Source organism: Cloeon dipterum, chromosome 3, assembly GCF_949628265.1.
Source record: "Cloeon dipterum chromosome 3, ieCloDipt1.1, whole genome shotgun sequence".
NCBI lineage: Eukaryota > Metazoa > Arthropoda > Insecta > Ephemeroptera > Baetidae > Cloeon > Cloeon dipterum.
In genome coordinates, this window is record NC_088788.1 from 30,999,954 (window position 1) to 31,025,407 (window position 25,454).

A 25,454-nucleotide genomic window follows, 5' to 3' on the forward strand; every position below is an offset into this window, starting at 1 on the left:
GACAGGGAAGCACACATCAATGTTGGAGCTGCGGCAAATAAAGTTGGGGTGGGGTACTCTCCTGATTCCTCCGCCACGTTAACTAGATCTAGTATCGTACACTAAGAGGCCGATTCAAAGCCAAAAAGGGTCAAAATGTCGAAAAAATTGCAGTGGTTTTTCTGCACTAGGTCGATATTTAATTGCGGCCGCCTCTTCGGCAATTCGGCCGCCGAGCGGCGGGGTTCATCGATGGCTGCTCTGACGCAAGCACTGGTAGATTCCATTCGAGCCAATCAGCGTTGGCTCGGCGACGTGTGTATCGTTGCGCGCTGCTTGTGTGACGCGGCCCTCTATTCCGTGTGACGAAGGCCAGGAATTTTGACGTGGCTACTACGTACTTGCCTGCTTGCCCACTCCGATTGCAGCAAACTTGGTGACGAGGAATACGTAACTGGTAAGTACTCAGCTGAGGAATAATAACAACCAAGCGTGGTGTCTATGCTCACTTGCGGGACCCACGGGTCCTAGACGGCCCCGGACGCCACTCAGGTCACCCCCGAGGCCCATTTGATCGAGCTTTGCGCCCCTGAAAGCCTGCCACTGGCCACAAATGGCGGCGAGCTAATATTTATACTATCACTTATCTCGACGCGAGGGCCGCGCAGCCATGGAGCCGCGCTCACATTCAGGTAAGGCGGCCGCAGCGTCCCGACCGGGTCCGAAAAGGGACAGCACGGACGGGGCACGCGACGGCACAGTCATTCGGGTGTTGTGCGCCGTTTCTGCTCCAATCGGCTAAAAATAAACGCAGAAAAGTGGCGGTGCCGCGAGCCTGCCTGTAATGTAAACCGGGTGTGCTGGTGCTGGCTGGCTGGCGACTGAAATTATTGCGAACATCACCACCAGCAGCCAGCAGCGAGCAGCCCTTCCGAATTAAACGCGCGTTTATAATGTATGTATGTCTGTACACACATCTGCACGAGAGTGCAGGCGGAGCCCAAGGCCGATCTCTGGTCTCTGTTCTGGGCCTGCTCTTTTTGCGCCGATCGGCCGCATGCAGCTCGAGCCAGAAGCCGTTTACTTGTGTATTTATTCAGTTTGTTGTACTTTCATGCAAACGCAGTACCCGCGGCTGAAGGGCGAACAGGACGGCGGAGATTATCGCTCCGGCTTAGCTTTGCTGCATGAATGTCAACTCTATTTTTACTTCCTGTCGAAACGTTTCATTATTCCCAAAATTCATTCACCCGAGGAAATCAATGTTTCTCGGTTCCTTTTGAATTATGATATTTTTGTGGTCTGTGCATAGTCCGAGGTACGGCTTTATTTTTATTCTTCAAAACGATAATAATGAAGGATTAGTAGAAGCTTGTTCTGTAGTGTTTTAAATAATGTTATGTAACCAGTGAATCATTTGTGTTCACACAGTAATCAACTGATAATTATAAATCTTACCTCCAAAAATATATGTTGAGAGGAGATTGTGATTTTAGGAGAATTTTAATGGAAAACTGAAAATTGCTAATAAGCTTGGCAGCTTTTCAGAAAATTGCCATCTCTATGGTTGCGGTTTTCAGAGCGGAAAAATTAAGATCGTGTTCCAAAACGGATGTCACTTTTGTCATCCGCTGCATTCAGTCTCCCCGAGCTGCTCTCTTTTCATGCTTTATTTTTCAAACTGACGTCAATCCGCTTATCATTAAAAGCGTGTGCGTCCGAGCTGTGCTCAACCGCGAACGAGCGACCGCATTTACACGCGAAAAGAGCTCCACCGCTCGGCGTTCTTTTAAAATTTTATTTGTCGGCCAAATTTTTGTCTCAGCCCGCCTTCCTTCTTGGGAGGCCTTTTTTCGCCGCCCGATAACAACAACGCACTGCCACTGATAAGCATTCGGCTAGCGAGCTGATAAGAGCCGTTAGGAAACGTCCGACTCTCGCGCCAAGCTGGAAATAATTGTTTTGCAAGCGGCTGTAAATTGTATTATTTTGCCGAGATACAAGGAGGTCGAAGGATCATCTGCCGGACTGATTAGAATAAATATGTATACGCTGGATCGATGCTAACATAAACAGCTCGGCACAGAACACCACTCTTTTGAATAACATTTTGCTTCATATCAATAAAAATGAACTCTAGTTCTAGTAGGTCGCTGTCGAAATTATGGATTTTTATTTTAAATCTCAGCTTGTTGGAAAAAACCCACATAATTTTCTTGTTTTGTTTCAGGGCAAATCCGTTTGGCTCAGGATGGACGCTCTGGTCGAAGAGAACGGAAACCCTGGCGGTTCTGACCCTCTGGCGGCGGAGGAGGTCGGAACCGTGACTTCGGTAGGAGACCAGGACTCTTACTCACAAGACTCGACTACTTACGTTAGTTGCCCAAACACTGTCTAACAATTTAACCACCTCCACCCCTCCAACAAGTGCATGCCTCGCTCTCACGACTCCCAACGACCTCAAAATCCTGACTCGCAATTAACAGGCAACTTCGCCGCTCTTTTGATTTAGAAAACCTACCTTCAGGTGCAGTCGGTCATCCAGCCAAACCAGCAGTCAGTTATCCAGACGGCCGCCAACATTCAGCCCGTGCAGCTGTCCAAAGGCAACGTAATTCTTGTCGGCAAGCCGAATTCAGTCATCCAAACCGCGTCGGGGAACATTCAAACCTTGCAAGTCGTGGAGACTGGTTCTGACGACAGTTTGTCTAACGACGACGACGGCTCGACCAAGAAGCGGCGAGATATCCTCACTCGGAGGCCGTCTTACCGCAAAATTCTCAACGACCTGGGTGGCGGAGAAATTGCAGGTGTGCATTTTGTGGAATCCACGTCTATCATTTCACATAGAAACAGCTCTAATATTCACGGTAAAATATAATAAAAATCTAAATAATGGTCAAAAAATTTGGAATTTTTGGAATCGGTTGTTAAGTTAGCCGATACATTATCAGGATGAAGAGAGCAACCAGTATGTTGTGACGTTAAAACTACTTAGGTTGGCATAGAGAAGGTTACACTGGATCAGTAATAGTTTGGCTGCTTGTAAGATTTTATTGTGTAGCTTCCCTTGTGCAGAATAAACCAAAATCGGGGAGATAATATCCTAATCGTTACCAGCCAAAACATTCTTATGACATTACGTTATGCTAGCCGCTTGTATTTACCAAAAATTTCAACATAAGTCGTGATTAGATTTTATTTTTGATCGTAAAATTATTTGTCTCCTGATTTTGCTAGCTGTGTTAATATTTGGTGTTCATTTTCCAGTTATTCCTGCTGGCGCGATCCAGATTTCCAGCGGCCAGGGTGACGGTATGCACACCCTGACAATGACCAATGCTACATCAGCAGGCGGCGCAATTGTTCAGTACGCTCAGGGCCAAGAGGGTCAGCAATTCTTTGTACCTGGTATATATTTGACTCTGCCCGCGTGAGACGAACCTTAATTTGATGGATTGCAGTGGTGGCCCAAAATTCGAGCGGGACAATGCAGTCAGCCCAGCAGATGGCCGAGGAAGCGGCTAGAAAAAGGGAGCTGAGGCTTTTGAAAAACAGGTATGGTGTTACATTATGCAATTAGTTCTTTGTTCATCTGGTGTTGGATCCATTTCACAGAGTGCGTTTTTTCATATTTTATGTGGTGTGCTTTGACCCTGATTACTTGATATCTCATGGCTGGGCGTTGTCTCTTTTTCACGGTTCATCAAGTTTGCTTTCAGAATAACTGCTGGGCAGTTGTTGGCCGTCTTGTTGCTGCTCGGCTATTTTGAAATTGATAAAAAGTTTCGCTGCAGCTGCACCAATCTGGTGATCAGGGTCATTAAATTAAACAATGCATATCATCTGTCCCATTGGTACGCCTAATAAAGTCATTGAACAATGTGCTCCCTCTAATTTCCCTTCCTTCTCCTGTACCTCCCTGCACTCACAGTTATAACTACGTAATAGGATAACAATCAACAATCAATTTTTCTAACTAGAGAAGTAAGGAAATTTCGAAATTCCTACACCAGTGATCGATTCAGCTGGCGCTGAATTTGTCAAGTCAGGGTCGCCAATTTGTCCTTGCTCACTGGGGGTGGTCGCTTGTCCCGCCCCCATGCAGGATTATGTGGACAAATCGGCCACTCTGATTATGCCAACTTCAGTCGAGACTGAGAGCTCTTTCCAACAAATATAATTATCTGCTAGACTGCTAAAATGTCTTTTGTCTTGCTTTCGTTTATGTTTGTGGCTTGAGTTCTGAGGGCTTGCCGAGTGAGATTGTTATCCTGATATGGAGTTATTCTGTGTGTCCAGGGAGGCCGCAAGGGAATGTCGGCGGAAGAAGAAGGAGTACATCAAGTGCTTAGAGAACCGGGTAGCTGTGCTCGAGAACCAGAACAAGGCGCTCATCGACGAACTCAAGTCTCTAAAGGAGCTCTACTGCCAACAAAAGGTTGAGTAGTGGTGCGCGTGCGCTCATGCAGTCGACCAAAACTTTTGTCCTTCTCCGAATGTTGTTGTCGTCAAAACCAATCTGCGCAGTTTACTAGTGAGTTGCTGACCTGATACATCGGCGATTCAAGAGCTGTGATGACTTGCTTTCACGTAGAAATTTCTCCTTTGGAAGTTTGCATATTTTCGTCGCATGTCAAGTTGGAGTCTGACCATAATTACGGCAAAACGCAGTGACTACTACGATTTAGCACCAGTCTATTCAGATAACACACTTCCAACTGGACAATGTTAACAAATCTAAGGTGTTGATTCATGTATAGTGTATATTGGTGTGCGTGCGAGCGAGTGAGAAAGAAAGCGAGCTCATTTTCATTTAGAACTGACGTCTGTGACAACAATTTGAAAAGTGACATTTTACTATTAATTCTAAACCGCTCGAGTCGGCTGATTTTTACGCAGCGGACAAAAGTGAACCTGATTTTAAATTTCCCGATTCCCATGTTCATTCGGCAAATATTATTGTTTAGTGCCATATTACAGTCCGTCAAACAATATGTCCCTTGACCTTTTTGGGATGGTTAGGTTCTAAAGTCACCACCTCTTGAGCCAAGCTGCAGATGATAACACTATAATTTAGTCGTTAGTTTGATCAAGCACTTGGCTTTTCTAGCTTATTTCCAATTTTAAGGAATAATTTTATTGTGCAAGGTTGATTTACTGCAAACGTACACATACAGTCGTGTTTTGTTGTTATTTCTGGAAATAGTTTTTACAGTTAATGAGTACCGACATGTGAAATGCAATGGATGTATTATGTCGTGAATGTATTCAAATGTGCCTGAAATATTGAAAAACTAATGCAGTTGATTCAATGACAGTGAATATATTTTCATTTGTCAGGTTTTAAATGAAGTTGTAACACAAAGATTTGTATGACACAAACCACTTTCAATGATTGTCACCAAGCTTACTTCATGACATGATCTCATCATGTAATGTACAAATGTCAATACAAAATTGAAAATTGATTCTCAAAATCTGAGCATGGTTTTTTTATTTTTTATTCAATACACCTGTGGATTTTGGTTTGGCAATAGCCTTCAGTATCCTCACAATACATTTTCTTCGCAACATTTATTGACTTTAGCCAAGGACTAAGACAACTCTTCTAAGAATAAAGACATTTTAATTCAATAGTACAGTAATTTAACATTCAACATGAAGTCTGTACTCGTTGAGATCTATGAAATCAGACTTCGTATTTTAATTGACTTACAGTGTGAACGCAGGAAATTTGGCCTGATCAGGACAGCGGGCGTCAATCAAAAAATGGATGGTCCCAGCAATCCCCTCAAAAAGCGAGTATGGCCGATCTGGAGTCCTGCTCTGATATTTATTGTATGTTGTGCACCAATGAGCAAACTGCAATCCCTGGTACAGGTACTTGATGTCCTAGAAGAGAAATCTCTTTCTTAAAAGATTTCTAACTATTGTTAACTACTCTCTGACCAAACAGAGCAGTCTTAAACATCAGACAGAAATTTATGCCTAATACCTGAGTTGTTTGATAGAGTTGAAGCAGGGCATATCCATTTCCAGCTACACCGTGGCACAATCCGTATCCCTTTTTCAAAAGGCCTCTTTTCCAAATGACCTCTCCACAGGTTTTAGCAGCGTGAAGATACTTTACATGGTTGAATTTCTATAAAACAAACCAATTTTTACTACACCATTTCATAAACGCTTTTCTTTACTTTGTATGCAGCGCAGAGGACGGGTATAAAAGCAGGTGATCCGTGACACCAGTGCACTAGTCTGTCCGAATTGTTTCCAATTGACGATGGGAAGTTGCCAGAGGGGAAGCACAATCCTAAGATGTGGTCTAAAGTTCTACAAATAAGAGGCTCAATTTCCTTCTGTTTTTCTTCAGAGAGATAATCCATACTCTGGGAAAAAGTCATGGTTGTAAATCAGACGGGCAAATATCTATGAAAATTGATTTATCTACTTTTCTCTATTTTTAGACTAGAGTAATTTGAAAACGACAAAAAACTTGCCTGCAATAGCACATAGAGAATTCCAGCAATTCCATGCGCTGCACCCAGGTACTTTTTACCATGCCACTCATACATGAGAGGTGGTCCATGGGAGTCTGCAGCAGCCATGGTTTTTCCAGATGTTACGATTGCAGTTACAACCTGAAAGAGAAAGAGAGCTGTAAAACCATCATAGTTGGTCAAGGAAAAAACTTACCTTTTGCACGCACCTGTTGTCGACAGCACCCTCAGAAGTGTGAATTTTGACGAAGAGAAGGGCGAGCAGGTAGCCCGCCCTTCCATACAAGACCTCGTCAGGCAGATCCGATTTCAAATCCAGCACTCTGGGAAGCAGCTCCACCAAACTGCAGGCCAAGTCTTAAATTACAACAAATCACAACAGACGCAAAAAGGCTCTGTTCAAAATTGTGAAACTGATTCTCAATTCTCAACATCCTGTTTTCTGCGACAAATTTTCAGAGCCCGCGTGATGCGACAATGAAGCAGTGGTTGCTGCCAAGATTTCGACTCAATGCTTGGAACAAAGCACGTGGTATGCGTCAGTCAGCGAGATCAGCACCAACTAACCGCAGACAGAGAGCGGCGCTTTTCTCCTTATTCCCTAGGTGCCAATGCACAGCCGCGCTGACGGCCAAAGGGCCTGCGTCTCCAGTCAGCATACTCAGTCTTTTGCCTTTCAGCCTTGGCAGCGTCGGCTCCAACAATCCCTCTGCAAGCTGCAAATAGGACAAGCAAATATGAAAATGACTAATGCACACACGCATGCTGGCCGACTTAAAATGCGCTCACTTTTAGAAATTTCTTGGCGTCCTGCAAATGAGAGATGTGGTAGTACAAGAGGGCGATGCCGCAGCTGCCGGTGTACACTGAATAATCACTGTCTTGGTCGTGGGTGTGCTGCAGGTGTCTGTCCAATATAACCAACAGACTTTCAGCGCTCTTCTTTAGACTCGCGCAAAATTCGACGCTCAGCTGAAACATTGTTGAGTTTAAATTTCCAAACTCCCTCCGAAATAAATTTTGATCAAGCAATTATAAATCTAAAAACTGGAACGACTTTTCAGACTAAGCTGATTTTTTATTGGCTCGATAAATTGACACTTTTGCAACATGAAAATGATGAAATTTTTAGTTGATATTGGTGATGGTGACAAGTTTTTTTATGTATCAATATGATGCTAATAATAAGATAAATTTGAGTTAACATAAAAGCTAACCTTATTTTCAAGATAAATGTTGACGATGTCGTTTCTTTCTTTGTCAATTAAAGATCCATAATCTTCATAGGTATTCTCAAACTCTCTTCTATCATCCATGGTCTTAGTTGTTGTACTCCACTCCTTATCAAGCCGAAAACCCACTTGTTAGTTTATCAAATGTTTAGATTTGTGATAGGCTGTGGGAAAACATGTTGTTTAATTAAAAAATATTGTTTCCTCTACGATCAAAATACTAAATAGTTGAGTATTTTAGTTGTTTTTTTTATTTTTTAAATTTTAATCAGGGCAAAATCCAAGTCATCAGCCGAAATGCCAAGATCCACTTTGGAAGCAAAAATTAAATTGGCAAAAAGTCAAAAGCAGCGAGAAGAGGGCATTAACCCCTTCCGACTATAGAGTTAATTTTACTTAGAGGGTACATACTAACAAGAAGAGCTTGACTGACGTTAGTTTGATGTGAAATTTGTTACTATTATATCTTTTAGCTACAAAACACAGGCTTTGAGCCACAAACGAATATAATTTCACTTAATTCGTTTTCTCCAATTCATGAAAAATTTAATTGGGTAATATGTGCTGTGTACTGCGGTTTGAAGAAAATTAGCAGAAAAGAGAAAACACTTCAAAGTATGTGGTACTAAAATTAAACAAATAAAGTGGTGTTGCTATGTTCCCCCTGCTCTAATGAGAGGTCAATAATATTATTGTTGTGTCTGTCTGACTGGTCAGGCCATCGACGCTCCCAATCGATTTTTCCCAAAATCAAACTCGTGCTTGAATTACTTTTGCGACGAGCCCGCTTAATTATCCGACAGTTTTTGGGGGCCGACCGCTTTTTCACACGTGAAGTTACGGCCAAGTACGCAATTGTTAGGTCTGTGTTGACGTCGTGCAGCTGATTTGTGCGCAAATGCTGCGCCTGAGAGTGGCGCGACTGTAAGTATTTTCAATCCTGGTCGTCACGCGACGCACTCTCCACTAGCTTTGATATCGAGTCGCCCTACCACCAGCGCGCAGGTTGGATTGTTTGTGTTTTCGTGATTCGTGAGAGGGTGTATAGGTGTAGTGGAAGTTGGAAGTTAGTCGCCGATGCCACTGTCGAAGTCGAACATAACGAAACTTGAGCACGATTGAGAAGTACGTACCACACCGCGAACACCATTGCTGACGATATTGTTGGTGTGATCTGATTGTTAGCCACAAGAGAAGCCGTCGCAAAATTCGTCATTAGCCATGGAGAGAATGTCGGGCGTACTTTCCAATTTCTGGCCTTGGAATAGGAATACTAACGAGTCGGGCAGTGGAGAGAGCAGAGAAGAGCGCATTTCGCGGGTGATGAGGCCCTACGAAGCCCTCGTGGTCAGAGTGCAGAGCTTGCTCATCTGGGAAAATCCGGTCATGAGTTGCATTTTCGTCGTTGGAGTCAATCTGCTTTTCTGGTGAGTGTTTTCTATCCGACTGTCGCCCTTGAACCAGACCTCGTGGACTAAGTTGGCTAATATAATTTATTGCGTCTAACTTTTCCTTGCAGGCTCGTGGTCACCCTGGATTTCAGGTTTTATTCACTCGCCAGCCTGATCATGCTGTTTGTTTTCCTCTACAACCTTTGGTTCGAGCAAATTTGGCCCGAAATTAGAGTGCCCCCGAGGGAGGCTCCCGATACCGAAGGCTGGACTCCCCTCCACCCTGGGTGAGTGTGCTAGCCTTGAGCTGGCTTTTGCCAATTATTATTATTACCGACTTTGGATTTTTAATTGTCTACTCATGGCGTGGCTTGCAGAGTGCTGAGTGTTCCTGAAATCAGCCACCATGTTAACAGACTGCAGAGCTTTGCATCCACACTATACAATGGTGCGAAAAATATGCGACAGGAGCAACCCGGCCAGGTAACAATATTTTTTTTATTTTCTCTATAGTTTTGCAAATTTTAGCAATAAAGTCGTATTATTTATTGATAACTTCATTACACCACCTGTTCACCCTGATGGGCCCCAAGACGTAATAATTAATTTTACGACACACTTAAGTGATAGAATTTAGTCTTTTAGAGATAATATATGAGATTCAATGCAAGTAGTTGTTCAAATCTTGATAGAAAATTATTTTCAGTTTTGCATCACGGCCTCCGTTGCCTTGCTCTTCCTTCTGTTCGTTGGGAGGACCGTGTCAGGCGTTGTTCTGTCATACATTTCCCTGATGGCCGCCGTCCTTCTTCCTGGCGTTTGCCTACATCTCTTGCCCTCAAACACTTTGGACAGAGTAAGCGAGGTCAAGGAAAAACTTCTGGGCCTCAAGGCGATTTTGTTCTGCGATGAGAAAGGTAACACTTCTTCCAGCTTGTGGCAACAGTTAGATAATATTTACTGTACTTTTAATTGTATCTTATTTTTATCTTTGAACGAATAATAATTATTTTGTTTTCAAGTGGTTATTTGATCAGAAATAACAAAGTTATTATTTATAATATAATGATTTAGGCATTTCTACTGTATTAACGTGTATTCATATTTGTTACAGACACAACAATGACTGACTCAGACTCACTGGTGCCTGAAGTGAAACCAGAGGACATGTCGTTGTTTAACATCCACGCAGAGGAGGAGCGCAATGACGAGGATGAAGAAATTGCCAAACTTTATCCAGCCGAAGAAATTCTGGCCGTGCAGGAAAGCTGTGAGTTTCCCCGTTTTATTCTAGTTTCACAATGAGCCTGAAATAGCTGTTCTAGACTCCCAAGTGCACTCTCTGACTCCCTCCCTGAGCGCCATGCCGGCGCACGATGAGGAGAGCATGGACTGCGCAGACCTGCCAGTCGATCCTATTGATGAATCTCAAGATCTCTCGAGTCCTCCTGAGAACGTCACCGGTATCCGGTTCAGGTCGAAACACTTCAACAGAGACGACAGCTCAGACGATGACAGCTTCTCTAAAGGTCTCACCTTCACTGACACCTTGACTGCCGCGCCAATTCGCCCAGAGCCTCAAGAGGCTAACTTGGGGCCATTCGGCGAATTGATGCAGAGGGTTGCTGTGGAAAATGTAGCTAAGACTCTAGTGGAAGCGATGACTTCTGTCGCGCACAGTGTGGTATCTTCCGCAGCGCCTCAGACGAAGCCTTCTACTTCGGCGGCGGACAGTGACGACGAATTTGGAGACTTTGAAATCATCAACGGAGAGGATCTCCCTAAGTTCTCGTAACCCCATTCACAATAAAATTCTTCTGTTTACAGTTTACGAAAAATTAAACTTACAAAATATGTTCCTTTAAATGTGTGCTCCGATAATTTCCTGTGCTCAAAAATTTTATTTTATCGGCGGTCCGAAGTATTTGGTCGAATAATTCTTAATCTAGAATCTACTTTGCTGTGCCGTTATTATGTAGACTATACCTGATTTGTATTGTACCGCTGGATTGACCTAATTTATTATCTGCACTAATGACCAAACTATGCATTGATAAAATTTAAGAACAGCGTAGTAGCCATTGTGAAGATTAGTTATCAGATTAATTCTCTCTGTATTATGTTAAAATATTCGTTCTGAACCAGAGGCCTCTCTTTTTTTCATTGTACGCTTGAGTGAAGGGAGAGAGTAAAATCACTATAGTACAATTATTTTTGTCCACACTCATGAAATCTGATCGTGAAAGAAAATTAATGCTTAAATAAGTATTAGTCCAAATTAAAAGTCGACTAGTCAATTGTATGTTCATACATTGAACAATTGGGAAACACTGTTCGCGCGGCTGGTTCTGCGCTTGACTCATGCTATCGCACCATTTCAAATTAAACTTACACTTTACAATGGTACACTTTTCACTCAAAGTTTAAGGAAACCTGCAAAAATTGTTTTTGTGATTTTAATATAGCTATTATATTATCAGCATATTAAACATGATTACTCAGATGTTGATGTGCTTTTGTCAATAAATTCGTAGTCATTGATAAAAGTTTGCCTTTTATTTAGAACAACATCTACCCCAAAAGGCACGTAATAGACACGAAAAAGTAACATTTCGTTAGCTGCTGTCCCCATTAGAAACACAGTCAGGGTTGTCCTTTGAAATATCATTTTTCTCTTCAACGCCTTTCCTCTTTGGAATTATTTTCAAGAATGCGTCTTTCCATGAAGCACCGGCACTAACTTCAAGAAGGATTTCAAAAACTGTAAAGATTTAATTATTAGGAGCGTTGCCCCAAAAGAAATAACATTACTTGCCATGATCGATTGTTAAAACTTTCCGACTTTTCATGTGCAAATACTCTCCGATTGGTAGCTGAGCATGATTTATTCCATTCTGAACGGCTAGATTGTGACACAGACCCTACGACAAATATACATTATTACTGCGTAAGTTAAAAGTAAATCGCAGTTCTCTAAATTTACTTTGTGCGCATTGTGGTCCACTAAACCTCCAATCACATACACCTTGTCTTCTTCTAACTTTTCCAAAACATTCTCTGATTCGCTGCTTAAATATACAATCTTTTCTTTTGCAAACATCTCATTGTAACGTTTATCCGTTATCTTTACCTGCAATGTCAATTTGTCAATGAACATGAACACAAATCAAGATTAGGCAATTAAACTAACATCCCAATTTTGGTAACCTTGATGCTTCTTCATCTCTGATAGCGATTCTCCTGAGAGACTTGTAAAATACAGTTGCATTGGGTTTTCAGCTCTTCGATTTAGACTGTATGTCCTCAGCAGCTGCTTGACGCATTTTTCAACCGACTTTTTGAAAGTGAGAATTTTCATTAGCACCTATTATAAAAGTCACATCTACCAAGTTTGAAATTCGGAAAATTACCCTCTTGTCCATCTTGTCATCAAAGGACAAATCGACCACAACAGAAGTTTTACATTTACTTGAAGCCATCGAATTATTTTTCAATTCTTTTCTCCTAGGCGGTCCTGCTACTCCATTCAATCGATCGACTTTTCTTTTCTCTTTAGCTGCTGCCTTTTCTTTTGCCCTGGATTATAGTGTATTATTTTTATATTTCAAATTCACTGCAAAAATAGAGAATGTACCTCTTCAAGAGTTTATTTTTCTCCCAATGTTCTCTCTTCTTTAACTTTTTGAGCTGTGACTTGGACACAGGTTTTTCACCATGTTCCTCCGTGCTGCAACCTTCTTCAATTTTAGGTTTCTTAGGAAGATTTGGCTCAAGTTTTTCATCGCTGTTTAGGGCATTGCTCTCCATCTGTGGATTTTATCTGAAAGAAAAATCAACATATGTATTATATGTGAAATAATTTAAGGTGCCCTGTTCTGAGTATTATTATTAAATAAAAGACATAATAATAATAGAAACATATGTATATACATAAACACTGAAGTATCTATTTATCTACCCACATCTTTATTTTAATAAAAAGAAAAAAATGAAAGCAATGAAGGATTAATCACGAACCTACTCTCCAAGCGTTTAACAAAATGCAAAACCTAATTCCATAAATATAAAAATAAAACACACATAAACATAAAACAATAATCTCAAATCTGATCCAAACCAAGAACCAAAACGTGGTGTTTGTTTTGTTTTGTTCTTCGCAGTCTGGGGTCTGGGCTGGTCGTAGGCAGTCAGAGCTTTAAGCATTAGGATTGTTTCCATTGGCTGATGTACATCACGTGGTCAGCGCGGTTATTGGTAGTGTTTGAACTTATCCGTTAAAAACGGGCGCGCTGTTGAAGTTTGAATGAGCGGGTGAGCTCTCTGCTGCATTGTTTGAGAAATTCTTCGCAAAATTGCGATTTAATTTGGAAATCAGAACAAGGTATGCTTATTATTCATCAAAATATATGCATGAACTATTTATCTATCGTTGCGATTTAGTTTTATCTTGTTTCCTCCAGTTTCACTCTTAATTTTCCGCAAACACATGTTTGGAATTTGACCGTTTGCGTTTGATGAACAGGACCACACCTTGGATGAGTTAAAGTTTGTGCTGTACGAAAGAATGTAGATAATTTTATTGGTCATCAATGGTTGCTTTGTACATATCATACATTGATCATTGCCCTGTTATTTAATCAATTATTCATCTTTTTTACTCTTTGATAAACTTGGTTTTTAATACAAATAGATACATACATAATGTGTACATATTTCATACATAGTACATTGATAGATTGATTCATCATTTTATCTTTTCTCAGCAAGTGCACAACTTCCAAAATGGTGCTGTCAACTGTAGCTCAGTTTGACGAAATGTGCCGACTGGGTGCATGTCTCTCAGAAGGCGTTGAAGAAGGTCTGTACTCTTCAATTTGTGACATTATTTTTCTAATGGCAGTCTTTTAGATTTTCTTACTTTCGCTACAAACCAAGAGGATTGCAGAAAACAGTGGTTGCAAGCTGTTTTTGAGTGCCAGAGACTGCAGGAGAAGCTTGCTGACAGCAATCATGCGTTGACAGAAATGGAAAACAAGCTGGAACATGCGAGAAATTTGTTGGACCAGGAGAAAAGACAGAGGAGGAAAATTGAGCATGAGAGAGACTCTTTGGTACTTCTGAGAGAGATTAATGATTTAAACTGCAGGCTAAAGTGGAATGTTAATTTACAGGACAAACAAATTTCGCTTGTTCGTGAAATGCTGGAAAACAACAAAGTGAATGACGAAACCCGAGAAAAGTTGGCATTCCTGGGAAACATATCCACAAATATTCATAGAGAAAGTGAGGTTCGAAACATCCCATTACAAGTGATCAACGAACTGGAGACGACTGGTAATAACTCCACTACCTTCGTCCATGATAAAATTAATATTGTTATGTTCAAGGTTCAATACTATCTGAGCTGGGATATTCTCAATCTGATGATGACCTGGAGGTGTCTGTCCTTCGCAATGGCAAGTCAAGGCGTCGATCTTCCCGGCCTTGTCTTCCTGATGACGCTGCCTTTGTGCAGCCCAAACGCAGAAGGTCCAGCAAGACTAGAAAGTCAATTGAGGTTTGACTCAAACTCTGCATGTGATCGAGTTCATTTCTGATTTCTTGCTTTTATTGACCCAGATGGACATCTCTGGGGGGCACCTGATCGCCACAACCACAGTCACTGTGACACCTCAAGCCCAAGTGAAGGCGAGCTCTCAGCTTGAGGCCATTCCCTCCAGGCAGAAGAACTTTGCGCCTTCTGCACCGCCGTTGAACGATTCAACCTCGCCAGTTTCCGCAGAAGACTCGTTCTGGAAGAAAGCAGGCCCGAGCAACGTCTTCGGCCCTGGTGGAGACGGAATTGATCAGCCGGCCATCATTGGCCTGCCTTCGACTCTGGGACGCATGAACTCGCGCAACCATGTCTTCTGCGCCAAGAATGTGCTCATGCCAGAGATGTGTGGACCGTGCGGAAAGAAGATCAAGTTCGCTGCTAAGGTCCTGAGGTGCGTCGATTGCAGGGCAATTTGCCACCCTGAGTGTAAGAATGATGTGCCGCTGCCTTGCGTTCCCATGGGCCTCACTCCCATGAAGAAAATGGTATTGCAGAAAAACCTTTCAGTTTGGAATTGTTAATGAGAATGGCCTATTAAAGGGATGCGTTGCTGACTACACCAGCATGACTCCTCCAATGGTGCCTGCAATTGTGGTGCATTGCATCCAGGAAGTGGAGAAAAGAGGGTCCACTGAGATAGGCATTTACCGAGTGCCAGGGTCTGAGAAAGAAGTGAAAGCTCTCAAGGTAATAGCTCGCTTGACTATCCAAATCTGCATTTAGAGTCTTGTAGGCCGCTTTTATTCTTTGCTTGCGCTTACATTACAATATTTTATTAATTGTTGTGTATTCTCCATCTATTATTCTATGACTTGTTACAATTATTATAATTAAAGATCCTCACGCTCCTCTTGGACGTAAATATTCAAAAACCCACGGAGGTCTATAGAGTTATGGCCCTCTTAAGGCATGCAATTTAGTCTACTCTGTCACCATTATTTATATTCCAAATTTTGGTGGACGCATTTTCCAGCATGCTTTTTACTAGGTTAAAGTTTTAAGATGCCTTGTTTGTTTCCTGCAAGTGATTTTTTTATTTTGTTTTCCTCCAAACTTCTACTTCGTTAAAAAATAACCTCCTTTAAAATATTTTTTGATTTGTTTAGGAGCGCTTCTTGAAAGGCAAAGGTGCACCAGACATCAGCCAGACTGACATCCACACCATCTGTGGAGCCCTGAAGGAATTCCTTCGTTCGCTTAAGGAGCCGCTCATTACCCAGAGCCAGTGGAAGGACTTCACCCGGGCTTGTGAGCACCGTGACGCTGCTGAGGTCACTGCAGCGCTCTACACAGCAATCGCAGAGTTGCCGAGACCTAATAGAGACACCCTGGCCTATTTGATCATGCACCTGCAGAGGGTCGACGGATGGAAGGAGTGCAAGATGTCTATCGACAACCTGGCGAAGGTCTTTGGCCCCACCATAGTTGGCTACTCCGCTGACGACATGGATGCCATGAGAATGGTCACTGAGACCAGGATGCAGCAAAATGTAATTATCGCACAACTCTTCTGTTGAAAAGAAAATAATTATTCATTTTATATCGATTGCAGGTGATGAGTGCCCTCCTCAAAATTCCCTCTGATTACTGGGCCAATTTCCTTAACAAGGAGTCAGACCAGCTGTCTACACCAAAGGCTTTGTATTCGACCCCTTCATCTGCCTCTCTGCGTAGACAGTCCTCCATCAACAAGCCAGGCTTTTTTACCAACACGCCACGATCGGCTAGGTAAATTACTCATTCATATTGGCCAACAAGTATAATTACGGTCGAATCGTATTGGCAACTTAAGAATTTGAAGTGTCATTATTTAATAAAACACTTTTTCTTGCAGAATGCTTCTGGGCAAGAAGGACAAGTTTTTCTCCACCCCTGACAAGTTCTAGGAAAGTGGTATGACAGACATGTGTCAACTTTTCTGTGTATTTGTATATTTTTACATTTAATAGTTCTTAAATGTAAGCTCTTATATTAGAAAAATCTGTACTTTTAAGTGATGGGCCTTCAACAGCGGTAAATCGTATGATTATTTGTGACTAACCAAATATTATGAAGATAAAATACCTATACTCATAACGAACCAATAAAAATCTGCACATACATGTATATTATAAGTTCTTTGCTTGCATTCAAACTTAAAAATCATAATCTGCTCTCACTCCATTACACCGTTGAGTCATGAACTGAACACCTTCAACAACCTGAGACGAAATTAATGTGGTGTAGAAACGGTAATTTTTCACGGCGCCACGTTAGTCTGTGTCAAGGACAGGAAAATTGAATGCATTAGAGGGAGCAGGCGCTTTTCGTTAATGGTCCGGTGGCGAGTCAGGTGTCAAATTGCCAGGAGTGCCGGCCGCGCGACTGCGAGGGCGGCTGCGCACGGGCGCGGAGGGTCGGCCGTGGCCTCTGCGCGCGCGATCAATAGCGCTGGCGAAATGGGGAGCAGTTTGCGTCACGTGGTCCAGGGCAGAGAGACGATAGAGAGAGCGCAGAGAACGGCCATTGACTGCCTCGCTCATGCACGCTGCACCACTTGCAGTCAATGACAGACGCGCATAGCACTAATTTGCTCAGACTACACCACACAAATCCCTCTCGCCCACGCCTTTGTGCTCTTTCGTAGTCTGCGTCTTGAGAAAAAGATGCACTCGAAGCAGCCTTGCCTTTTTCTTATTTTACTCAGCGGTTCGCCAGCAAAGAAGACGTGTTGTCTGACCCTGCTCCGCGCGGGAAGAAACAGATTTATCGAAATCCATTATTCGCCTTGCTTAGGGGAGGAAATGAATCGATTATTTCCTGCTTTGAGCATTTCCGGAATCGCCCCTCGGATTAACTTATTTCACGAAGGCGTGTTAAATACTTTTGGGTTTTTAGGATCGAGTAAGCACGCCGATAACAATATGAATGAGAAGTTATATTTATTTTGCTGATTCCAAGCGTGGTACCGTGCATGAAAGTGCCGCAAGGGAAATGCAAATTTTATCGCATTCTGCTTATCGCCCCCTGCCGTCTCAATAGTAGGCAACCCGAGGAATTTTCAATTCAAGCAGGTTGCATAATATTGCCCGCCGGTGGGGATTGCGCGCGCTATGCGATGCTGGTAGCGTGGAAAGAGATGAGATAGTACGTGCAGATATTATATTTTATTTCTTGCCCGATTCATTTTTTTTGTATTTTTCCCTCTCGAGCGAGTTCGCGAGACGGCTGATTAATCTTCTCGCGGTGCGTGCGTGAATTGTTGTTCTTGTGCCAGTAAATTAACTTTATGTACTCTCCTTCCTGTTTTTTCACCGAGATCAGTTTTCCTTTTTCGCTTAGCTTTTCATAAACATGGCAGAGAGTCGTAAACTATTATATCCTTGCTCTCGTCTCGGTCGTAAACTTATAATAGCTCCATGTAAAGATATGCATCCACATTGAGAACGTGTAAAAATTGTACTTTCAAAGCTGTTCAATATGCCTCAAATCGGCATGCTGACCCACCATGCATTCGCTCCGGAAGTAAGTGTGCTGACTATAGTAAGATTAAATCCTTAAAGTCGACAAACAGCTTTGAAAATGTTGGGAGTACTGTCGTGAATATATGTTTTGTGAGATGTGCCCACCTTATCATTATTTTCAAACACTTCAGATTTATCTTAAACCTTTCCAAACCCAAAATAGATTTGGTTACAAGAGAGTAAAATAGTCTTCTTACACCCGGAAAGAAATGGGATATCCGAGGATATCTGCGTATATAAAAGGACTTACGAAAAAGCCCGTTGGCTCGCATTGTTAAGGCACTCTCAGGAGTGTCAAAGCAACGGGAGGTATTTGAGCAGTTCGGAGATCTAATACTGGCTACCCAATGTCAGAGATGGCAAAAAGTGGTTAGTTTAGTGACTCGAAATGCTCAAATTGCTCAACGGGCTGGGAGGCGCACCGGCGCCGACTCGCTACTTGCTGGTTTGCACCTTTCCAGCATGCGTGATTTGGATTCACGGGACGAATGTCTAGCGTTTCAATGCAGTCCTCGGTGTGGAGGCAAGTGGCCCTTGAGTGGGCTGGGTCCCTGTGCGGCTTGGTGCGCCCATGTTATCCGTTCGCGGTGTTATTGGGACCCCGGGTTTCAGCATTCGTGCTAGTGCAGTGCACGCCCTTCCCGGTCCGAGGACAGGGATAAAAAGAGCAAAATTTGTATCTTTTAGTCATCCTGATATTCTTTGAATCTCTCGTAGGATATCTAATTTCTTGGTTGGCGTTTTTGAAAATATTCATTTATTCCTCATAGCAAATCCCAGCAGGAGTGCAACGGTGCCCACAATTTTTACAGATACACAAAATATGACTACTCTGCAACATAATGGGTAACAGATAACAGACGAGAGTATGCCAAACACGAAAGCACGGCAGAAAATTTCAATTTGTTTGCCGGCGCCGCGTGGGATTAAAACTACAAACGTGTGGACGCAGCGAATCTCCCGTGCGCTCGGTGATTTGCTGTTTGATATACGGCAACTTACAGCATCAAAAGGTTTGGGGGACGAAATGAATTAAATTTGCGGCCCAGCGTGCCGCAAGAGTAGAAGAATGAAGAAAAACGCGCTGCTCGAGTGACCAGACCGCGTCCACCACTTAAGATAGCTTAAATTAAAATAGCCACTCCCTAATTGTAAAAGCAAAAGGCCCCATTCATCGGCTCGGGCCCAAGATTTCCTCGATTGCTCGTCATCGGTGGATCGAGCGGCGCCTGCGTGCGTGCCTATCAAAATGATATAAAACAACAAGGGGAGCGGTGCAAGCAGCAAGGGTGCAGACCCGAGAGCGAGCAGGGGTGGTGGGGTAAGCAGCGAATTACGTCACACTTCCCCTGCCAGCCAGCGACCCCTCTACTTTTTTATTCTGACGGAACCCTTGGCTGGGTGTCGGTCGGTCGGCCCGAGGTGCGCTCGCTCGCAGTGTCAAACAAGAAGTGGCGCGGCGCAAGGCCCGAAATTTATTGCAATTCGGTGGGTGCCCCCCGTGATGTGTGCAGCCACTGCTGACGGACGCGCGGCAGTGCCTAGTGCTTCTGTGTGCCTCGTCGCTCGCGTTTGATTGATTTGACCGGCCGCGGCTGCCGAGTGTCCGAGGCGCGCGGGCAGGATTCTTCTCTTGTTGTTGCTTCGCCGCGCCGAGATGCGCTGATCAGCCGCACGCAGGAGAAGGAACCGCACCTACTCACTCGATCGCTGCACGCCTGCCTGCCTGCCTGAGGATTTTTGTCGCAGCGTCGTTCATCAAAGGCTTTTGGACTGTTTGCGCAAAAAGGTAAGCAGCCTCTTTTCTCTTTTATTTGGATAAATATAGCTCATTTTTCAACTGTATTTTTTCCTTTTATGAAAAGGAAATTCGATGGTTTTTTTATTGTGTGTAATGCCTGAAATAAAATCGATTTTGGCTCTGACAATCCGGCTGTTCCATTTGCGATAAGCGGATTGAAAAACTTCGCGAGAGATTATAAAAACAAACTCGGTGGGATATCTTTATAAAAGGTGGTCGTGCCGCCTCCTCCTCCGCTCCTCAAATTATACACTCGCTGAACTGCTGAACTGTCATTTTTGTCCCCTCGCCGGGATTATTCTAAAAAACAGCAACTCGTTGCCGCCCCCTCCGATTCAAAAGCTCGTTACTGTAATAAAAAAAACAGCAGGCCGCTCTCATCCCTGAGCGAATCAACAGAGTTCGACGGTGCATCAACTTTAGCTCGTTCAAACGCCTGTGATTCCAGAATCTGCAGCCGCGGAGGCATAGCCGTCGTTCAGGTTGCATAGCTGTCGCGGCGCATAATATATGCAGCTGTTTACCGGCTGTTTATGCACTTCAATGTCCTAAATGCAAACCACTGCCTTTTATTAGAGCCTCTGCCCTGCGGTTGCCTTAGGAACGGCGGTCCTTCTTTAATTAAAACCGACTCTCTCCGCTTTGTTTCGTTCTCATTAGCCGGCTCGCTGGCTTATTGAGGCGATATGCAGGCGTGCATTAGCGCCCGCCTGCCTGCCAAGCAAGCTCAAGTTGCGAAGAAGATTTGGCTGCGGTTTGCGGCGTCGCTGTTTCTCCAGCTCGTAAATTTGCAGCCACTTTTCTTTGACGAGCAGGGAAATTTGCATATTAATAGCAGGTGGTACTTTTCTCTTGAAGCTTTTTACACGCGACAAGTTAAATGGTGGCGAAGAAGGAAATTTTCTCATAAAATTACTGCACAAACAACTATGAAAACCTTTTGTTCTTGCCATTTTTTTCTAAATTAAAATTGGTGGACGAAAAATTCAGATTCTTTGTTGTTGTCGAAGCGGAAGCAAACAAGGCGGCTATCAAAGCCCGTGCCGAAAAAGCCATTTTGCAAACACACGCGAGGAGATGAGAGAAAAAGCAAGCGGCAGCACTCGGGTGACCCGCAGCGGTGATCCTCCAGCCCCAGACGATAATACCATCTCGCAAATGGCATGGTCGGGGGGCGGAGTACAAAGAAAGGGAGCAAAACCCCTTGAAATTTCAAGTGCTCTCAGGTCGCGAGTGCGTAACTGCGTCTCCGCCGAAAAAGCGTGAGTAAAAGCAGCGAGGGACGAAAGCGGAATCCGTGTTGGCCCAGTCCCACTCGACCCGCGGCGCTGCAGAACGACGGGTGCTGGGCTGCGCGCTGCCGACTGACGGACGCGCGTCAATCACGCTTGGCCGCACTGAAATTTACGGAGAGCAGCCCCAACAGGCTGACATTTAATTATGCGACACGCCATTCTCGGGACCGGTCGGAAACAAAACGAGAAAACGAGGTAAAATGCGCCGCAGGTGCGGCCTCGACGTTTTCACTCCTGGCTGACTTTTAATTTGCACCGCGCGCGGCTGAAATTTTGGCGTTGTAGCTCTTTGAACACGACGAGTGGGCGATCGAGATCGTTATTACAGCCCAGTGAAACGGAAATTGAATTGCGTGACGTATTTTCCGGTCGTGAGTTCTTCTTTGGACGATTTTGTTTTTGGCGGTTCCCTAGCCGATTTAGACAGGTTTTTGGTCATCTTTGGTTTCCCAACTACGTATTATAATTATAATACTAAATATTTATGATGTTTATAAATAAATTGAAGCGAAGAAACCAAAGCAAAGTGAATTTTGTTTTAATCCGAGAACTATTGAAATACTATCTAAAAGCTATACAAGAAATTACGAAGTGTCCGGACCATGCTTGAGTATTATTTTGACAAATGAAGATTGTTGGAAAATCAGCAAGTTTATTTAATAAAGAAAATAGAATGAGGAGAAGTACTATACTTTTTTATAATATTTTCTCTCCAGGACAAAAATATGATCTCATAAGAGGATGAAATAAAAAAGCATAATTTAAAAACTCAAAAAAGTAAAATATTAATGTTTAAAAACCAACCTATTAAGTGCCAATTAATTGTGGCTAATAGAAAAAAAGGAAGCACATATTTGGCTTCCTACCTAGTTTTAGCCGATTTAAACTATTTTAGATGTGTCTATAGTTTACTTTAAACATGGTTCAAACGGCCTAAAATTGCGTGATTCATGCTCAACAGAAATTCTTATATATTTGAAAAGTGCGACCACTCGAGGTTGTTTTCATGTTGAATATAATTAAAACCAGGCTTCATCCTCGTTGTCAAATTAAAAATTCTTATGATGATTGTAAGCTCAGAAAAACGATCCTCCAAATTGCATAGCCTCCAGGTATGATCAGAGAAACAAGTTGTTGTAATAATATTAAAATTCATAACCTTCGGCAGCCAAACTAATCATCGATATTCCACAAGGCTTTTTGTCTTGGAAACCCATTTAAATATTTTGATATGTTCCGCAGCGCCCTATAAACGCTCCTGCCCCGAACAAGATATTGGAAATTCAGCTCGGCACGTACCTGTTTTCCATGCCAATAATGCCGGGCTCTGCCAAAGGAGTCGTTCGGTGGGAAGTTTGCTACTCTGTCGGCCACTTACACATTCAAAGCCGCCGAGAGCAAGCAGTGGGGGTTTGCAACCCCCCGACCGACCGACAAAACAGCAAAAAAAACGTATTCTCTGCTCTCTCGCACCTCCTGAAAAGTTTTCTGTTCACTGGTCCGCGAGGGAAAAACGAAAGTTCGTCGCTGACAATGTAATTGCCGCACGTCAATTGGCGATCTTTGATCTGCACTCGTGGAGGACCATTTTGGGGCTCTTCGCCTGAGGAGCAAGGTGTGCAGAATTTGGCCGGCGGCCAAGGAGTAGTAACGCGTGTGTCGGCGGAGCTGTCGGCACTTGGCGATCGAATTACTCGCAGAGACAAAACAAAGAAAGCAACAGGAGCATCAGCCGCGACACAATGAACAACAAACACATCGATTTTTAAATTTAAACCTTCTGGCGGTCGGTGTGAGAAATGAGGCTCGACGAAAATGAAAAAGAGATGTGCCGCAGGTCGCGTCTGCCACTGATTGACATCAAAGCATCTGATTGCACAGACCGCAAACGGCGATTGTTTATTTGAACAGCTTCGCTCCAGCGCCGGAGCGGAATTTTTATATCTCTCGTCCTAATACAGAATGTTTGAAAAGTACGCCAAAACACGTTCCCCGAGAGCAAAACACATCTTCATTCATATTTCTGGGTCCCGGCCTCATCCAAATTCAGCCTGAAAGCCTAATCTCTGCGTCCGATCGCAAAAAGTTTCTTCCATTGAGTATGAACACTTCTCTAATATAGCGTGTCGCGTGATAAAAAGCCCCAGAATTGGCACAGGTCCAGAGTGGTTGCTCTTCCGGACGCCGGCACCGCGCCGAGCAAAAGGCAATAACAGCTAGCGCTGGTCGGCCTGCCGAGCGTTATCTATATGCCTTGCCTATCCGTGCTCTCTTGAGAAAATGCGCTCGTAAAGGAGCATTAGTCCAGTAGCAGTTATATTCTGTGTCGGACCGGCACTCACAAGCTCATCCATCTCGCTCTCGAGTATTCCCTTTCCGTGAATTCCTCGTCTAAATTAAAAATAGCAGCCCAGCGATGCACGCCTGAATTGCATCGCGAGCGTAATTGCTGGAGAATGGGCCAAAAGAGGGCAATACCTTGCTTGCTTACGCCATCAAATGGAGCCGCTTTTTATGTCTTTTCTGAATTCTAAGCCTGGCCAGAGATGAGGAGGCAATAAAGACGTCGTTCGTTTGGCCAATTGGATGCGGGGACAATTTTTAAAGGGGACCTAAGAGAGACTAAATACACTGTATTTTTTTAAATGTAATGGATGCATCATTTATTAAACGCTTTGGGCTTACTACACTTCCTCTCTATATACACAATTTTAAATCAGTCCCTCAGAGTGCCATGAAAGTAATTTTTCCCACTGCCAAATGGGATATTACGAAAGTTAAAAAGGGATAGAAATACTCACACAGGTAATTTTATTAAATTCAAATTATTGAAGCTATTTTTCAATTTTACAATAACATTGTTTTCAATTCCGTTTAATCTGCGCCTTTTTCAGAAATTTGATTATTACCTGACTAGTGATAAGATAATTCAAATAATCAAGTGTTTCTTTGCAATATCAAATACAGCATACGCCAACGTTCTTAGGATTCACTAGGTTTCTATTTTAACTCTATATATTTTGTGAAATAATATATGGAAGAAATCTGAGACTTCTTCGCCGAGTGGAGCAAATCCCCAGGATTTACCCCTCAAGCAAAGTAAAGAATCAGGGATTTGCGAGGCAAGAAAGTAAACTGGAATAATTTTTCCAAGCAGATTGAGTTCTCCGCCGCAGACGTATTAGTCTGGGCAAAGGGGTTAATCTGGTTGTCTCCACTTTCCTCGCGCACTCAAACACACCCACACAGCGACGTTTGTGAGACTTCGCACCGCACGCCCTCGCTGTTTGTGCGTGCTTGTGTGAAAATCACGCCCCCGCTGGCGAGGACGAACGCTGCCTCAGTGAACTTTGCGAAATGCGACAATTTATTTTCGCCAGAGCAGAGATGCGCCCTCGTAGCCGTCGGCAGAGGGTTAAATAAATTTCGCGGCGTCAATGACGTGGAAATATTAAATGGCTATTGCGTAGCGGAAATTCGATCACAATGGTCCCGCAGCCAATTAAACCTCTGGAGAGCTGTATGAGCAACCACGCAGGCGACTGAGCAATTTTTCAAACAAAACTGACAGTCGCAACTTTATGGCACTAAAATCATGGTAAAAACCTTTGATGATAACTCTCTGTCTGATTTACCGACCGCAGCCCGCACTCTCTACAAAGTAACTCGTTCAACAGTTATAAAAAAAACCCAAATGCATCTATACTATGAAAATCACTGTAATTTTAAATTTAAGCATGGAAGTTATTAGTGCTAAAACCTCCATTTTAAACCTATATTTAGAAGTGTATAATTTTAAAAAAAGAATTGCCAGTCTTGAACCAGCTTGTTGTTAAGGTATTTTTCTCAGTGCCAAGACCCAATGATAGATGGCAAAATGTTGTTAGTTAAGAGGCTTTAAATGCTCAAATAATTCATGGGGCACTGGCGCCGACTCGCCACTTGCTGGTTTTCGTACCTTTTCAGCGGCATTAGGGACAAATTACTGGCGTTTAAATAAGAGACCTCAGTGCGGGAGGCGAAAAAAATGGGCTTCATGTTATCCGCTCACAGGTTCCTAGCTCATGGGAAGTTCTGAGCAGAGGTTCAAATAATAAAAAATTGATGATTTATCTCTGCGCTTCAAAAAGCTTTGGATTCACTCTTTTTACAAATAC

At 43.1% G+C, this 25,454-nt stretch overlaps 5 protein-coding genes across 20 annotated transcripts in view; 3 read left to right on the forward strand and 2 right to left on the reverse strand.

Moving 5' to 3' along the window:
• Positions 1 to 221: 221 nt before the first annotated feature.
• CrebB (Cyclic-AMP response element binding protein B) lies at positions 222 to 5,464 on the forward strand. Of its 13 annotated transcripts, none has more exons than XM_065486136.1 (6): positions 222 to 436; positions 2,210 to 2,311; positions 2,492 to 2,849; positions 3,250 to 3,390; positions 3,444 to 3,537; positions 4,282 to 5,464. In XM_065486136.1, the coding sequence occupies exons 2-6, from the start codon at positions 2,231 to 2,233 to the stop codon at positions 4,427 to 4,429; spliced, it is 822 nt and encodes a 273-aa protein (XP_065342208.1). In that variant the 5' UTR covers positions 222 to 436; positions 2,210 to 2,230; the 3' UTR covers positions 4,430 to 5,464. The 13 variants fall into 13 exon arrangements, with proteins under 13 accessions (XP_065342208.1, XP_065342212.1, XP_065342207.1 ...); XM_065486140.1 differs by having other exon boundaries at positions 223 to 436; positions 2,507 to 2,849; XM_065486135.1 differs by having other exon boundaries at positions 229 to 436; positions 2,210 to 2,353; positions 2,507 to 2,849.
• Positions 5,286 to 8,627, reverse strand: LOC135940969 (lanC-like protein 2). Of its 2 annotated transcripts, none has more exons than XM_065486126.1 (9): positions 8,483 to 8,627; positions 7,697 to 7,819; positions 7,269 to 7,451; positions 7,047 to 7,195; positions 6,676 to 6,823; positions 6,480 to 6,620; positions 6,177 to 6,368; positions 5,978 to 6,124; positions 5,286 to 5,874 (listed from the first exon to the last, which is right to left on the reverse strand). In XM_065486126.1, exons 2-9 carry the CDS (start codon positions 7,793 to 7,795, stop codon positions 5,695 to 5,697), a joined length of 1,239 nt encoding a protein of 412 aa, XP_065342198.1. In that variant the 5' UTR covers positions 7,796 to 7,819; positions 8,483 to 8,627; the 3' UTR covers positions 5,286 to 5,694. The 2 variants fall into 2 exon arrangements, with proteins under 2 accessions (XP_065342198.1, XP_065342199.1); XM_065486127.1 differs by having other exon boundaries at positions 7,697 to 7,875; positions 8,483 to 8,624.
• Positions 8,628 to 8,781: 154 nt separating this feature from the next.
• Positions 8,782 to 16,804, forward strand: tum (tumbleweed). The gene is made up of 17 exons (XM_065481996.1): positions 8,782 to 9,138; positions 9,231 to 9,389; positions 9,480 to 9,585; positions 9,809 to 10,019; positions 10,217 to 10,372; positions 10,419 to 10,893; positions 13,263 to 13,288; positions 13,411 to 13,483; positions 13,866 to 13,960; positions 14,011 to 14,213; positions 14,274 to 14,436; positions 14,490 to 14,659; positions 14,722 to 15,183; positions 15,239 to 15,385; positions 15,805 to 16,188; positions 16,251 to 16,426; positions 16,533 to 16,804. Exons 1-17 carry the CDS (start codon positions 8,933 to 8,935, stop codon positions 16,582 to 16,584), a joined length of 3,264 nt encoding a protein of 1,087 aa, XP_065338068.1. The 5' UTR covers positions 8,782 to 8,932; the 3' UTR covers positions 16,585 to 16,804.
• Positions 11,036 to 13,289, reverse strand: LOC135940971 (tRNA methyltransferase 10 homolog A). 2 transcript variants are annotated; one of them, XM_065486129.1, is made up of 7 exons: positions 13,220 to 13,289; positions 12,737 to 12,922; positions 12,513 to 12,678; positions 12,293 to 12,436; positions 12,086 to 12,232; positions 11,918 to 12,023; positions 11,036 to 11,863 (listed from the first exon to the last, which is right to left on the reverse strand). In XM_065486129.1, exons 2-7 carry the CDS (start codon positions 12,907 to 12,909, stop codon positions 11,718 to 11,720), a joined length of 882 nt encoding a protein of 293 aa, XP_065342201.1. In that variant the 5' UTR covers positions 12,910 to 12,922; positions 13,220 to 13,289; the 3' UTR covers positions 11,036 to 11,717. The 2 variants fall into 2 exon arrangements, with proteins under 2 accessions (XP_065342201.1, XP_065342200.1); XM_065486128.1 differs by having other exon boundaries at positions 13,120 to 13,268.
• Positions 16,805 to 19,580: 2,776 nt separating the features above from the next.
• Liprin-gamma overlaps positions 19,581 to 25,454 on the forward strand; it is a 59,970-nt gene continuing 54,096 nt past the window's right edge. For both annotated transcript variants that reach the window (XM_065483809.1, XM_065483808.1), the window contains exon 1: positions 19,581 to 19,990. The gene's annotated coding sequence lies outside the window, so the exon portion shown is untranslated. The remainder of the gene's footprint in view (positions 19,991 to 25,454) is intronic.